At 40.2% G+C, this 14,286-nt stretch overlaps 1 protein-coding gene across 2 annotated transcripts in view; it reads right to left on the reverse strand.

Annotated features, from left to right (window-relative positions):
- Positions 1 to 11,022: 11,022 nt before the first annotated feature.
- adgra1b (adhesion G protein-coupled receptor A1b) overlaps positions 11,023 to 14,286 on the reverse strand; it is a 483,085-nt gene continuing 479,821 nt past the window's right edge. For both annotated transcript variants that reach the window (XM_080205590.1, XM_080205591.1), the window contains one exon: positions 11,023 to 13,429. In XM_080205590.1, the coding sequence (XP_080061716.1) occupies positions 12,193 to 13,429 (1,237 nt within the window). In that variant the 3' untranslated portion in view covers positions 11,023 to 12,192. The remainder of the gene's footprint in view (positions 13,430 to 14,286) is intronic.

Consider the following 14,286-nt stretch of genomic DNA (forward strand, 5'->3'; position numbering starts at 1 on the left):
TTACTGCATTTCATTTCTTTTTAGCTTATAAGTCTGGTCTAAAGTCATTTAACTCAGTGCTGGTAATTCTGTCAATGTCTAATGTTTAATCGTTTAAAAAATTTTACTGACTTATAAGGATTTCTCCCCTTACAAAAGGCAACAAAGTTTTGTTGAATTTCTTCTTCCACAAGATGTGGGCACTTCCGGCTGGTCTAGCATTTGTTGTCCACTCTTAATTACCCTTGAGAAGATGGTGATGAGCTGCCCTCTTGAACTGATGCAGTCTGTGTGTTGTAGCACCCACAGTGTCACTTGGGAGGGAGTTACTGGTTTTTGATCCAGTGACAGAGAAGGAATAGTGCCATAATTCCAAGTCAGGATGAAGTGTGACTTGGAGGAAAACTAGCAGGTGGTGGTGTTCCCATGCCCTTAGCTATGTTTGTTCTTCTACATGGCGGAGTTCTGTAAGGTGCTGCTGAAGGAGCCTAGGTGAGGTGCATCTCTTAGATGGTAGACACTGCCACCATTGTGCATCAGTGATGGAGGGAATGCATACTTAAAATATTGAATGGGGAGCCAATCAAGTGGGCTGCTTTGTCCTGGATGGTGTCAAGCTTCTTAAGTATTGCTGGAGCTACATTCATCCAGGCAAGTGTAGGCTATGTATTTACATATATTGTGTCTTTGTCTCACTTATTTTCTTTTTCACTTTTATTCTAATGTTTCTATATTCAACTTGGTTCGCACTTATATTATCAATCTGACATCTGTCAGACACCCCTTTTTCTGCTTCACATGCCCTCTATTTCTTTCTTCATCTTGCAGGATGCAACTTTGGTTACCTTCCCCTCTCTCCCAGTAACTTGACCATACCTGAACCATCTTCATGTTAAAGGCAACCTATTGTTTTACTGCCAATCTTTGATTCCAATTTGCCTGGGACAGATTTGATCTCTCTCTATTGAAGTTAGCCTCCAACGGAGTGTTTTTACTCTAAATGTCCCCTTGTCTTTTATTCCAGAGCTAACTAATGATACAGTCATCACTAATCCAAAAGTGTTCCCCTGCTGACATGTGATGCACTTGTCTGACCTCAATCCCCAGAAGCAGATCCAGCAATACTTCCTCTGTTGGGCTAGAAACATACTGATCAGGAAAAATGAACTGATAACATTCAGCAACTCCTGCCCCTCTTCACCCTATCACTATTCCAGTCTATATTGCAAGAATTGAAGTTCTCCATTATCATTATAAAAGCAGAATACTGTGGATGCTGGAATCTGAAACACTTACAAAAAATATTGGAAAATCTCAGTAATTCTGACAGCGTGTGTGGAGAGAGAATAGAAACAACAGTTCAAGTCTAGATGACCCTATGTCAGAGCTGAAGACAAGGAAAATTGGACAAGATTTATACATTTATATGTGAGGATGAGGAAGCTGTAATTGATTGGAATGCCATCATCAAAAGACATAAGAAATGTAAATGGTGGTGATAACAGTAGGATGGTGGTAAGAGTGTCCATTAAGGGAGTAATTATCATTACGCTATGGTTTTATGCACCTCTTTGTGATTTTCTAGCAAATTTGTTCCTCATATCTTTTTCATTAGTTGCCAGTGTTTAGAATGCATCAAGTCACGCTATGGTACTTGTATTGTTTCTTAACTCTAACCATATGATTCTGTCCTTGCCCCTTCCAGGATATCCTCTCTCTCCAGCACTGAACTATCTCCTTAACCAACACTTCAGCCCTCCTCCTTTACTTCCTCCCTTCTCTCAGATTCAGGAACACTTAATACCGAGTCTTGCTATTTTTGATCACGGTCCCTTTTATCGCCATGTCATCATTTGGCCATCAACACCAGCTGCTCACCAACATTATTTATCACAACTTTGTACTTTTGCATTTTGCACAGTAAACCTACTTTCAACCCCATTGCATTCTAAAGTTTAAAGTTTAGTTATTAGTGTTACAAGTAGGCTTGCATCAACGCTGCAATGAAGTTACTGTGAAAATCCCTCAGTTGCCACACTCTGGTGCCTGTTCAGGTACACTGGGAGAGGATTTAGCATGGCTAATGCTCCCAAGCAGCATGTCTTTCAGACTGTCGGAGGAAAACCACACAGGCTCAGGGAAAACATGCAGACTCCGCACAGACAGTGACCCAAGCCAGGAACCAAACTTGGTTCCCTGTGAGGCAACAGTGCTAACCATTGTGTCACTGTGCCACCCATTCTCTTTTGTTCTGACTTTACAATATATTTTAGTTTATGTTCTTTCACATTCAAATTGATCTGATTTGCCTTACCGTATTTGTTTAATTGCTTTGGATGCCTTTGAATACCAGCCATAATCTAATGTTTATCCACTGGTCACTATGCTTAACACAAGCATACTTCTAATACTGGAATTACTTTCTTCACAATGATAGAATAGATCCAGTGCAGAGAAAAATTTACTATTGGCTGCCATTCAATGACTTAATGCACTCTTTATATTATTAAATACAATGACATTAAGTCTGTAACTGAGTGTAGGGATGAAGTACAAAGTTATTTGAACTCAATCCATTTTGCCCTTAAATGCAGCCAAGAATAGATTGATTAAATGTTGGTTTTACACAGCAAATTCCCAGTCTCAATTAGATTGACTAAAGACTAGCTTGGAGACAACATAAATGCTTCCCCAGACATATGGGTAGAAATTGAAAGACAAGGCAACCTCAGTCACTTGCTGCCTAGTGTGGTGTAACCAGCTGGGTGCAGATTGCCATTCTCTCTGAATAAGGAATGGGGAGGGAGAATCTAGAGATGGGAAAAAAAAGACATTTGAAGAGAAATGAAGAGAAGGAAACAGTAAAGGGAGACAACATTTGTAGTTTCCTCATGTTCATTTCTGTTACGATGATGTTTGATCCTTGGTTTAATGACAAGGATATGGAAAAAATGCATTTATGTCTCTTTTTATGTGTGCATGCATATGCTTTTGTGTGTGAGTGAAATTATGCTGTCAAGTATTAGCAGCGAAATATATTTAATGTATGTGCCAATGTGAACATGGCTAAACAGCATTTGTGCTACTGGGGTTTAATGTAATCCAGTTCTGATCAATACTGTGCAATGGTATATCCATTGAGACAATTCCTGTGAAATATTTTCGATGAGATTGCTTCACATTCAGAATCACACAGAATCCGACAGTGCAGAAGAGGCCCTTTGGCCCATCAAGTCTGCACTGATGCATGAAAGCGCCTGACCTGCCCACCTAATCCCACTTGTCAGCACTCGGCCCAAAGCTTTGAATGTTATGTCATGCCAAGTGCTCATCCAAATACTTTTTAAAGGACGTGAGGCCTCCACCGCCCTCCCAGGCAGTGTGTTCCAGATCATCATCGCCCTTTGGGTAAAAAAATTATTCCTCAAATTCCCCCCTAAACCTCCCACCCCTGACTTTTAACTTGTGTCTCCTCGTAACTCACCCTTCAACTAAGGGGAACAGATGCTCCACATCTACCCTATCCATGTCCCTCATAATCATCAGGTCATCCCTCAGTCTTCCCAGCTCCAGAGAAAACGACCCAAGCCTATCCAGCCTCTCGTTATTACGCAAATGTTCCATCCCAGGCAACATCCTGGTGAATCTCTGCATCCCTTTCACTGCGTTATTACTTTTATTTTGTTCTGATTTCTAATAACCAATGAGCTAGTACCAATGAGGAAAAGTCTATGTCGGGGAAAGTGCAAAACCCAAAATCTCCTCTATATCTCATTCAAAAGAGCTTTGTTGCAATGCTGACAGCTGTCAGGAGTTCCTCATGTTGAAATATTTGTCTTTGGGTTTGCTGCTGAAAGAAGTTCATTCATCTTGGCAAAAAATCAATAAATGCCAATAAATATCAAGAGTTATCACACAAAAGAATATATGATAAACTCATGACATTTAGCTCTTCAGCAAAAAAGGATGAGCAAACTGATATTGCAGTGCAATGTGGATTGACCCCATTCTATCAGACCTGAAGCTAGATCCAAATGTCTGATAGTTTTGTTGAAGCCAATAACACAAGTAACATTTGCTTCATTTTGCCAATTTTTGTCAATTTAAGTTCAGATTATTTTATGTGACAGCCTGCTTCAGAGCTCCATATTTGGAATGACCTGGATTTCTAGGTTGGATGTGTTCTTCTCAAATATTATGTGCCGTTGACTTCAATGATTTGAATTTCACTCACAGCACTTTGTTTGAGAATCTATGCAGTAAGTTTAGGAAACTATGGTTGAATTCATTGTCAAGATATTTGTGGGTGAAATTAGAGGAAGTATTGCATTTGGAAAATCAACAGTAAAAAGAGGAGGCCTTCCTTTCTTCCCACCTTGCTTGCAGAGGATTATTTGTGCCGAGTAAGGCTCTGGAAGTCCTCCGTTGCTCAATCAGTAAACCTAGACTGAGATTGTTGGCAAACTGCTTGACAATATAATGTAGCCGCAGCCAGCCCAATTCCAATTCTACCTTTACCTGATATTCACACTTTCACTTTCCAGATGGGTTCACTCAGGAATTAAAACATTGCTTGATTTTTGATTTGATTTAATTTATTATTGTCACATGTATTAGTATACAGTGAAAAGCATTGTTTCTTGCGCACTATACAGGCAAAGCATACCGTTCATAGAGAAGGAAACTAAAGACTACTGAATGTAGTGTTATAGTCACAGCTAGGGTGTAGAGAAAAATCAACTTAATGCAAGGTAGGTCCATTTAAACCACTCCTAGAAAATTGCAATCATTTTCTATTGTTTCCACTGTCAAAATCAATTACGTTAGAATGACTGAAGTCAAGAGTTGAACACTGTTGTGTCAGCAAGCAGGATCAATCCTGACCCTATTGATGAGGCAGCCAAAGATGGTTGGACAAAGGATACTACTCTGATAACAGTGATGTTATGGGGCTATGATGATTGGCTTTGGAAAAACACAACCAGCTTATATTATTCCAGCTACTGGAAGGTTTTACATTCAACTCCCACTGATCAAAGTTTTGCTAGGTCTCTTTAATGCTGCTTTGCTGTCAAGGGTAGTTAGTTTCAACTCTCCTCTAGATTTAGTTTTAACGTTCATAAATGAATCAAGTTGTAATGGTACCTGGAACTGAACGATCACAACAGAATCCAAGCTGAGCATTGTGAAGGAGTAAATTGGTGACTCTGCAACATTTGAGGACATGGGGGTTTCTTTAATCACTTCACTGATGATTCAAGGAAGTTGACAAAGTGGTAATTGGTTTGATTTGATTTGTTATTGTCACATATTGGTACACAGTGAAAATATTGTTTCCAGTGCACTCTTCAGACAAAACATACCAAAAAGAGAGGGTGCAGAATGTAATGTTACAGTCACAGGGTGTAGCGAAAGATCAATTTAATATAAGGCAGACCATTCAGAAGTCTGATGGCAGCAGGGAAGAAGCTGTTCTTGAGTCAGTTGGTACGCGATCTCAGACTTCTGTATCTTTTTCCCGATGGAAGAAGGTGGAAGAGAATATGTCCGGAGTGTGTGGGGTCCTTGACTATGCTGGCTATTTTTCCTGAGGCAGCAGGAAGTGTAGACAGAGTCAATGGATGGGAGGCAGATTTGCATGATGGATTGGGCTTTGTTCATGACCCTTTATAGTTTCTTGCAGTCTTAGTCAGAGCATGAGCCATACCATTTGTGATACATCCAGAACAGATGCTTTATATGGTGCATCTGTAAAAAATAGTGAGAATCGTAGTGGACATTGTAATTGGCTAGATCAGATTTGTCTGTTGTTTGTGGATAAGATATACTTGGGCAATTTTGTACACTGTAGAATCAGTTGTCTTGATTCCCCAAGAGGCTGATAACATTTGAAAAGGAATCCAAACTTCCAGTTAATAGTTGAAAAGGATAATGCAACAATTCTGTTATAGGTTTTTGCTAACAAATTATTAAAACACCACTAACTAAACATTATTATTTGTAGATTTTTGAAGGCCACTTATACTTAAACTTCAGAAAGGAACATACCTCTTTGATACTTATCACATATCACAGTCTCCACAGAATGACAGCACTCATAGGAAACAGTCAATAGTTGCTTATAGCTTCCAATGGTTCACATCTTCTCCTTTCACTAAGCAGTAACGTTGAATTATCTCCATTTATGGAGAATTTTCCAAATCCACTAACAGAGCCTCCTCTAATGATTCTTCTTACGCACTCACCCTTCCGCCTCTGGCTACGCCAGGATGAATCTCCTGGAAATCTCAGATAGGTATGGAGGGCTTCTCACCGACAAGAGACCACCTCCCTCCTGCCTCCTGTAGCTCACAATGAACCTGTAGCCTCTTCTCTTTGCTGACCACACCAACTGCTATTCTTTTCCCCTCTTTTCTCTCCAGCCCAAACACTTGGAGCTAGCAAATCTATTTACTGTTAGCATAGCTGCCCTCACCTAAATTGTGAGAACTTTGCACCTGGATCAGCAGGCTCCTTGACTTACCCAATTTTGTATTCAGGCAAGATTTAGAATAATCACATGACCTTCCCCCCCCCTTCATTTTAACCTAAATTTGAAGATATAGTCCAAAATATAATAATTTTATAAGCCTCATAACATAACAAAGATGCATCAAAACATTTGGGCTTCGATAGTGAGCACCGATCTTTATCTCTTCAATCAGTGTCTTGTCTGGGGACATCAGGTTTTCTATGTCCAATGCACTCACTCAACATGTAGTGATCCAAAAGCAAAATTCATGGACACATATATCTAAATAGACTTGTGAGAAGGCCGAGTAGAATTGCCCGCTTGGCACTTTTGATTCAAGATGTTTGCAAACATTTCAGCCTGTCACGTGCCCTTCTATGCTGGTCTTTGATTGCTCCTTCTATTACTTGGTCTATTGTCCACCGTCATTCTTGGCTGGATGTTGCGCTAGAGAGCTTTACTTTTTCATCTACCAATTAATAGTAGATGAAACGTTTAACACAGGGGACTATTCTATTTGCAGCATGAATGTGGGGACATTTCATTAAAGGTAATGCATATTGCAGCTCCTGGCATGCTGTTTACCACTCCTCACTGAAACACAGTTGGTCTCCCAGCTTCCTGGAGGAATAAGATTGTTAGGGGTCATAAAACAAAATAGGTGTACTAAAAGGGATTATAACCAACATCCCAGAGGTTTAGTACTTATGTGGACAGTAAACTTTACACCAGTGAACCTTGTATGCCTCCAGGCCATATCAGCAGGATAGGTTGTCTGAATGAGTCTTGCGTTCCTCAAGGGCTTCATTCAGTAAAACGACAGACCTTGAATCAGACCAGATCAGAGTAGTGGAAGGATAGACATTGAGTCAGAAAGACTAAGTCAGCCTCTGGGAGATAAGAAAAAAAGGCAAATAGTGCTTGCTGGGTAGATTTTGTATCTTAAACAAAGACAACTGGTTAATGCAGACCTACACGTGAACATGTTTTGGAATTCAATATGATCTATACATGATTTGAAATGTTCGGGGGGTTTCTCTGGGATAGGATTCTCCTCGCTTGCTGAAAGAATGAATCGATTGACACCTATACCTGAGACTCCCTTGCTCAATTTGTGGAATTGCATTACAACAATATAATAGATATCCATTACATGTAATTCTGCTGATAGCCCACAGTACCTCATAGATGTCCAGCTTTCAGCTGTTATATATACCTCAAGTGTCTGTAGCAAAATGACAATGGCGCAATACGTATTGAGGATGTCTACAATAAGATGAGGTTTAGTCTTTATACAAGTTGGACAGTGGTACCTGCTAAAATGACTATCATGGACAGACATACCTAGAATAGATAGACTCGTGGGAACAAAGTCAAGGCAACTACTTGCTTTTATTAGTATGCCCTACAGCTTGGCCAGTTCATTGTGTGTTCATTGTTATTTCCTTTAAGTGGTGTTTCACCTTGAGGAACATGGATTCTTCAGTTGGGGACTCGTGACAGGTGATGATCTGCAGACATTCCCTGATCTTGTTTGGACTTGAATCAGAGAATAGAATTTTCCTGGCCCCATTGAGGGGTGTGTTTAGAGCTGGGACTGGTATACAGGTGGGTGGAACCAGGTGAGGAGAGCTCCCTAATGCATTCTCACACCTCTGGAGGCTGACAGCCAATGGAGGCAGCCTCCCTATTCATGCTGGAGGTTTATTGGAGTCAGTGTCCCCAAGGACAATTGACAAGACTGTGGGTGAGAATAACTGAACTTGCAGCCCTATTTCTACATAAGAGGTTTCGCCTCTGCTCAAAGGGGCTTACTTTCATTGGCCCTCTTAATTTTTTTTAATTTACATACCTCTGAGAGTGTCTCCATCTTGAGTTTCCTGTGTAGTTTTCAACCTGTATGAACAGTGCTCAGTTTTCCAGATGTGACTGCTGAGGCGCCATTTCTCTGATTAGGCCAGTTACAAAGTGCCCAGCAGCATGAGAGAGGAGTGGCCAATGAGGAGGTTGCCTCTGGGAAGTTTGCACTATTGGGTGTGCTGTTGGCTAGTGTGGGTTTGGCATATTCACTTGATCTCAACATTGGTGTCCTGAAGGCCATGGGAAAAGTCAGCCCCATGAGCTCAATGATGAGGCTTTCCTCATTCACTCCTACTTATGCCTCCTGTTCATGATCTCAGGAAACTTCTCCAGCCCTATATGCCCTCCAGAACACTCCACTTTATTCCACTGAGTATCCTCCCATCCCCTATATCACATGCTGGATATGCCTTCAACCATCTAGGTCTTCCACTTTAGGATTCCTCTCAACTTGGTATTTCTTCTCCTGTAAACTCTCCTTACAGATCAGCTACCCCTCCCAATATCTTAACAGATCCTTCTTTGGTTTAATGCCCACTTTTGTCTATTTATGTCTCTGCAAAGCATCTTTGGACGTTTTCTGGGTTAAGGATGCTACAAATGCATGTTGCAGTTAATAGCCTATAGGAGGTTATCCAATAGGTGGATCAGGATGTGTCTAGGAATGTTAATGGAGGAAACTTGTTTTCGAGGCTGATAGACTTGACATTGTCAATTTGTTAACTAATCAGTGGTGCATTTCTCCCAACTTGGACACTATGCCCCAGACCTTATTGAGGTAATCTTTGCAGGAACGACTGGGCAACTAATTCCTTTGGGCCTCAATGGAAGCATTTTCTCTACTGGTTCTGCAGTCGGTGGGTAAGACCATGGTGGGCCTGACAGAATTTTGGCTGATACCTCCTTCTTGGCCTCATTGTCAAAAAATATTTAATACTTCATAACATTCTTGTTAGGACCCTAACATGAAAGGCACTATACCATTGCAAGTTGGTTTTGTATTTCAAATCCAGTAACCTAATCATAACTGGTACCAATTCTATGTCAGATTTGGAATGTGCCAATCAGGAAACAATGTGGCACTCCCAGGCACATATGTCATTCATTGACAAATCCATTTCAGCTTCTGCCCTTCCAATATAAAGTACTGCCCCCCCCACTTGATGCCATTCACAGAAATATAGTAATGAAGATCATTGCTCACAGTGTTAAAGCAACTCAAAATCGCAGCATAACAATTCCCATGGAAGTGTAAAGATTTACTCTGATCACTATGGACATTATTAAGTTTTTTTAAAGTTTATTTATTAGTGTCACAAATCAGTTCACATTAACACTACAACTAAATAAGTGAAAATCCCCTAGTTGCCACACTCTGGCGCCTGTTGAGGTACACTGAGGGAAAATTTAGCATGGCCAATGCACCTAACCAGCATGCCTTTTGGACTGTTGGAGGAAGTTGGAGCACCTGGAGGAAACCCATGCAGACACGAGGAGATCATGCAGACTTTGCACCGACAGTACCCAACCCAGAATTGAACCCCGGTGCTGCGAGGCAGCAGAGCTAACAATGTGTCACAGTACTGCCCATAAACATCACATGTTCTGAAATATATGCATGGAGCCTTACTCAGGTAAGTTCCACATATTGTATTGAGAATTTAGAGGGGGTAAATTAATAACCTTGTGTAGGAATTACATGATTCAATTAGTACAGGCTATAAACACTTGTCTGTATTGAAAAGAATGGGATAAAATTCATGTGCAGCAGGAGTCAACATAGGCTGAAAGGCCTGTTTCTGTGTTGTAGATTTAAAGTAATTCTGTTATTGAAATAGATAATAAGTCCCATAAATAGTGATAATTACCAAGAACAAAAGGTGCTGCTGAATTGCTAAATTGCTGTTGACTGAACTATATTAAGCCAGGGAACCTGCATCATTCATCGTTGTACAATTTAAATATATCACAGCAATTGAAAGGTAAATGTTAGTTCAGGCAGCTGAAGGAAACTTGTTATTCAGTTTTTTTAAAAATGTAATTAATCAGTAATATTCGCGAGAAAAGATGAAGTTTTTTTGTTCATTTATGCTCAGGATGTAGGTGTTGTTGGCAAGGCCAGAAGCTAATGTTTATCCTTGGGACTGAGTGGCTTGCTAGCCAGTTCTGAAGGTTGTTAAGTATCAACCACACTGTCATGAGACTGGAGTCACACATGAGCCAGATTGGATAAGGCTGGCAGGTTTCCTTTCCTGCAGGCTCCCAGTGAACCAGCTGAGATTTGACGACAATCTGATAGGTTCACAGGAACTTTAATATTTCTATCATCCATTTTTTTTTGAAAAAAAGGAAGTAATACTGAACTCAGATTCCCAGACTGACATGTTGGGATTTGAACACAAATTATCTGAATTATTGGTGTTGCAATGTGACCACAGTCTTCCCACAGTTCTAAATACACCTCAACAGATTTGACAAATTTAGTCTGTCATAGGAGAAACAGTGATTCGCTGTGATGAAATGCAGTTACTCAAAATGATGCATTTTACATCTCTGTTGGATGCATTATTGTGTTTGAAAACTTGAGATGGATCAAATGCAACCAGGTTTACCTGTTTTCACATTTTACAATGAGCAAATTCCTAAAAGCGGTCACATTAAAATAGATGACAAACTGGCTTGAAGATTTTGTTTTTTTTTTGCTTTTTTTTTTACTAATAGACATGGTGATATCTGCATTTACTGGAAACAACATTTCATTATACAGTGTACAATGTAACATACACCAGGCACTGCATGCTCTGCACAGACAACTGAAAACTGTTATCTCTAGCACGGTTATAGCATTAACCTTACACATGTGTGCTGTGGCACTTTAGCTAGTGAAGTAGCTCAACGACTGTGGTTCTGCGTTACAGTATCATTTGCATGGATCAAAAAAAATAAGATGCTACTGGTCTTTACATGAGGAAAATGATTAGGTTTTACATATAATAGCAGATGTCTGAGTGACAATGGTTTAACTGAACAAAAATCATGCATGTTACAGCAGCAAGTGCTGTATGCCTAAATATAGACTTAATACACCGTTTCTTCCTACAAAGTTAAAGAGCCAATACCCTTTTCATTTGATATTGTGGGAAAGATTTCTTTTGTATGCTCTGCGTAATAAACCAGAATCCATCTACATCGAAAGGACTCGGAATTTACACCAAGCACGCAAGAGAAATCATCCCTTGTGCCAATTGAAATGAAAGGCCCACTGTTACTTTACTGTATGCAGGATTCTTTTAACAATTTATTAACCTGACGATATATTTCAATTAATAACTAGTGCTCATGAAAAATAATTACAAATGATAAATTTATCCTCTGAAGAAATTGCACATAATCTTGTTTTTACTAATGACTAGGAGATCTTTAACAAACATTAGGATGGTACTTGTCCTGGCCATCCAAAGGGCTACTGTCTCTTGAATAGAACAGTTAATTCTTACCTTAGTTTTTGGCCACTTACTTCAAAGAAACATTACATTGATAGAAAAATAATCCAAAGGTTCAACTTAATTATGATATGTCTGCAGACTAATTTTTCAACAGTGTCCACATTGTGGTAACACAAATGCATCCTTTGTAGTTTGAAATACAAATACATAATATAATACTGCTCTTATGATATTTCTATGTGCTGTACAAATATAGATGCATACATACAAATATGCAAATTCAACTTGAAATCTGCACAATGAATTATGTAAACAAACACATAAGCGTTATACAAAATTTATATACAACTTGTTGTCGCTATAATGATTTAAATTTGTCATTGTGAAACTCAAAAACTACACAGTAGTTTCATTTTTCCAAGGACCAGTCCTTATGTTTCCTGTACTGTCTGAAGTATAAATCATGGCTTCATGCAGGTTTCCCTTCAGTATTCCATTTTGGTTGGTTACACTTAGAGGACATGACTGTCTCCGTGACTGCATCTCAAAAGTGACTCCTTGGTGCAAAGCCTCTGTGCTGACACCACTGTCTACTGCTTTATTACAGCCATACAGCACCGTGCTGGCATCACTGCTTTCAGGCTGGCAGATGTTGGGGCACTGATCACTCTTTGCACAGCCAACTGGCCTTTGGATGGACTGGCTGTCTTGGATGCTTTGATGACTCTCTGTGTGCGAGCTGTGGACACTTCCATCTATGCTGGAAGGAATGTGGTAGGCATACTCTCTCTGGGCTGCGGACCGGCTGTGCCGGATGAAGTGCCGCGGTTTAGTTCGGCCTTTCTGGCATCTGTGGATATGCATTGCTGGTCTACATGTACCGTCGGCACGCAGATGAATATCCCCATCATCGTCGATAATTTGTTCATTGTGCATTTTGGCGCAGCATGGCGTAACTGGCGAAAGGCAATTGACATGATTCTGGACGGCCTGTAGATTAGTTAACTTGCAGAGTCCAGAGACTGAATGATTGCAACTGGAAGACGATTTGCTGGGACACGGAGAATCCAGGAGGCATGGGACATGAAGCTGAGCATCACCATTCATGGTCACCTGTGGTCGAACATTCATCTGAACAGCGTACGTATTCCGGTTCGATTTGCAACAGGACCACCAACAATGCCAGACATCATCACGCTTTGCACAGTGGTGAACCAGAATGAAGAGCCCCAGTGTGACTGAGACTGCTCCGTAAAGGCAACTAAAGATCATATCTAGGAAGTGTCCTTGTGAGACGGCGAGGGCACCAAAGGTCCACATGGCAATAAAGAGAAAGAGAGTGAATACGGAGGCGCGAAGCTGAGCTTTGAACGAATGCTCATTTTCCAGCATTGAGGAAGAGATCATTGAACACGTGTGCGACACAGAGCTGGAGTCCGTTACATGACTGGGGCCTACCTCGGTGCTGGCCAATCGCTGCTGCTCTTCTGTCATCTCTTTTAGCTCATATTTTTTTCCTGGGTGACGTTTCAGCTGCACTAATGTGCACAGAAAATAGACACAACTAACAAGCACAATGAATGCAGCAGGCCCATAGAATGCCCCGAGACTGGGCTCCCATGCCATCCAACAACTGTGGACAAAAAGAAACACATTAAGGCAGGAAAATAACTCAGCAGTAAATTGAAAAAGAGCAAGTAGGACATTCAACTCAGAAAATAATCCACCAAAATAACATGACCTAACAGTACAAATGAAGAGGATCAGCGTTGACTGACTTCAAAAGTAAGATTACGATGCGAACACTGAGGTCAAATTCATCTCAGGAGGTAGTTGGTGATGACAAACCAGTTTCACACATCACAGAAAATGGAGTGAGTGTGAAATAAGTTGCTAGTTCACCATGGAACACTTTACGCTATTATCAAAAATGAATAATTCTGTCATTATTTAATGACTCTATGAGTGTTTGCAAACATGATCATTAAAGAAGAAAGTTCTAGAAAGGTTTCTGAGCTACCCAGACCTGTAAAGGTAGGTTCAGTATTCAACAATGTTATGCAACTCTGTTAGAGTTCGCCACTGGCTAGAATCAGGAAGTTACTGATTTCATTTATTAATATTTAAAATCCACCAGGACATAAAGTATTTGATGGAAAATACACAACTCCTATATTTATTTTTCTTCGTAAAATCCAACTGCACAGGAAATATGAAGACTGAAAAAATTTAATTATACACAAGTCCACCTGGACCCCAGGTAAGTCAAAGACCAAACATTGGAGAAGTGATTCCAAAACATAGGAAAGTGAGATTGCCAAACATGGAAAAGTGCGATTCCCAACACAGAAAAGAGAGATTCCCAAACAATGGAAAAGAAAAATTCTAAACCACAGTAGTGAGATTTTCAAATGCAGGGAAGTGGAATTGCCAAATTTAGGAAGGGGAGATTCCCATAAACAAGAATGAGAAATTCTGGAAAATGGAAAA

This window comes from Carcharhinus amblyrhynchos, chromosome 17 (genome assembly GCF_965287045.1).
Source record: "Carcharhinus amblyrhynchos chromosome 17, sCarAmb.v2.hapA, whole genome shotgun sequence".
Lineage (NCBI taxonomy): Eukaryota > Metazoa > Chordata > Chondrichthyes > Carcharhiniformes > Carcharhinidae > Carcharhinus > Carcharhinus amblyrhynchos.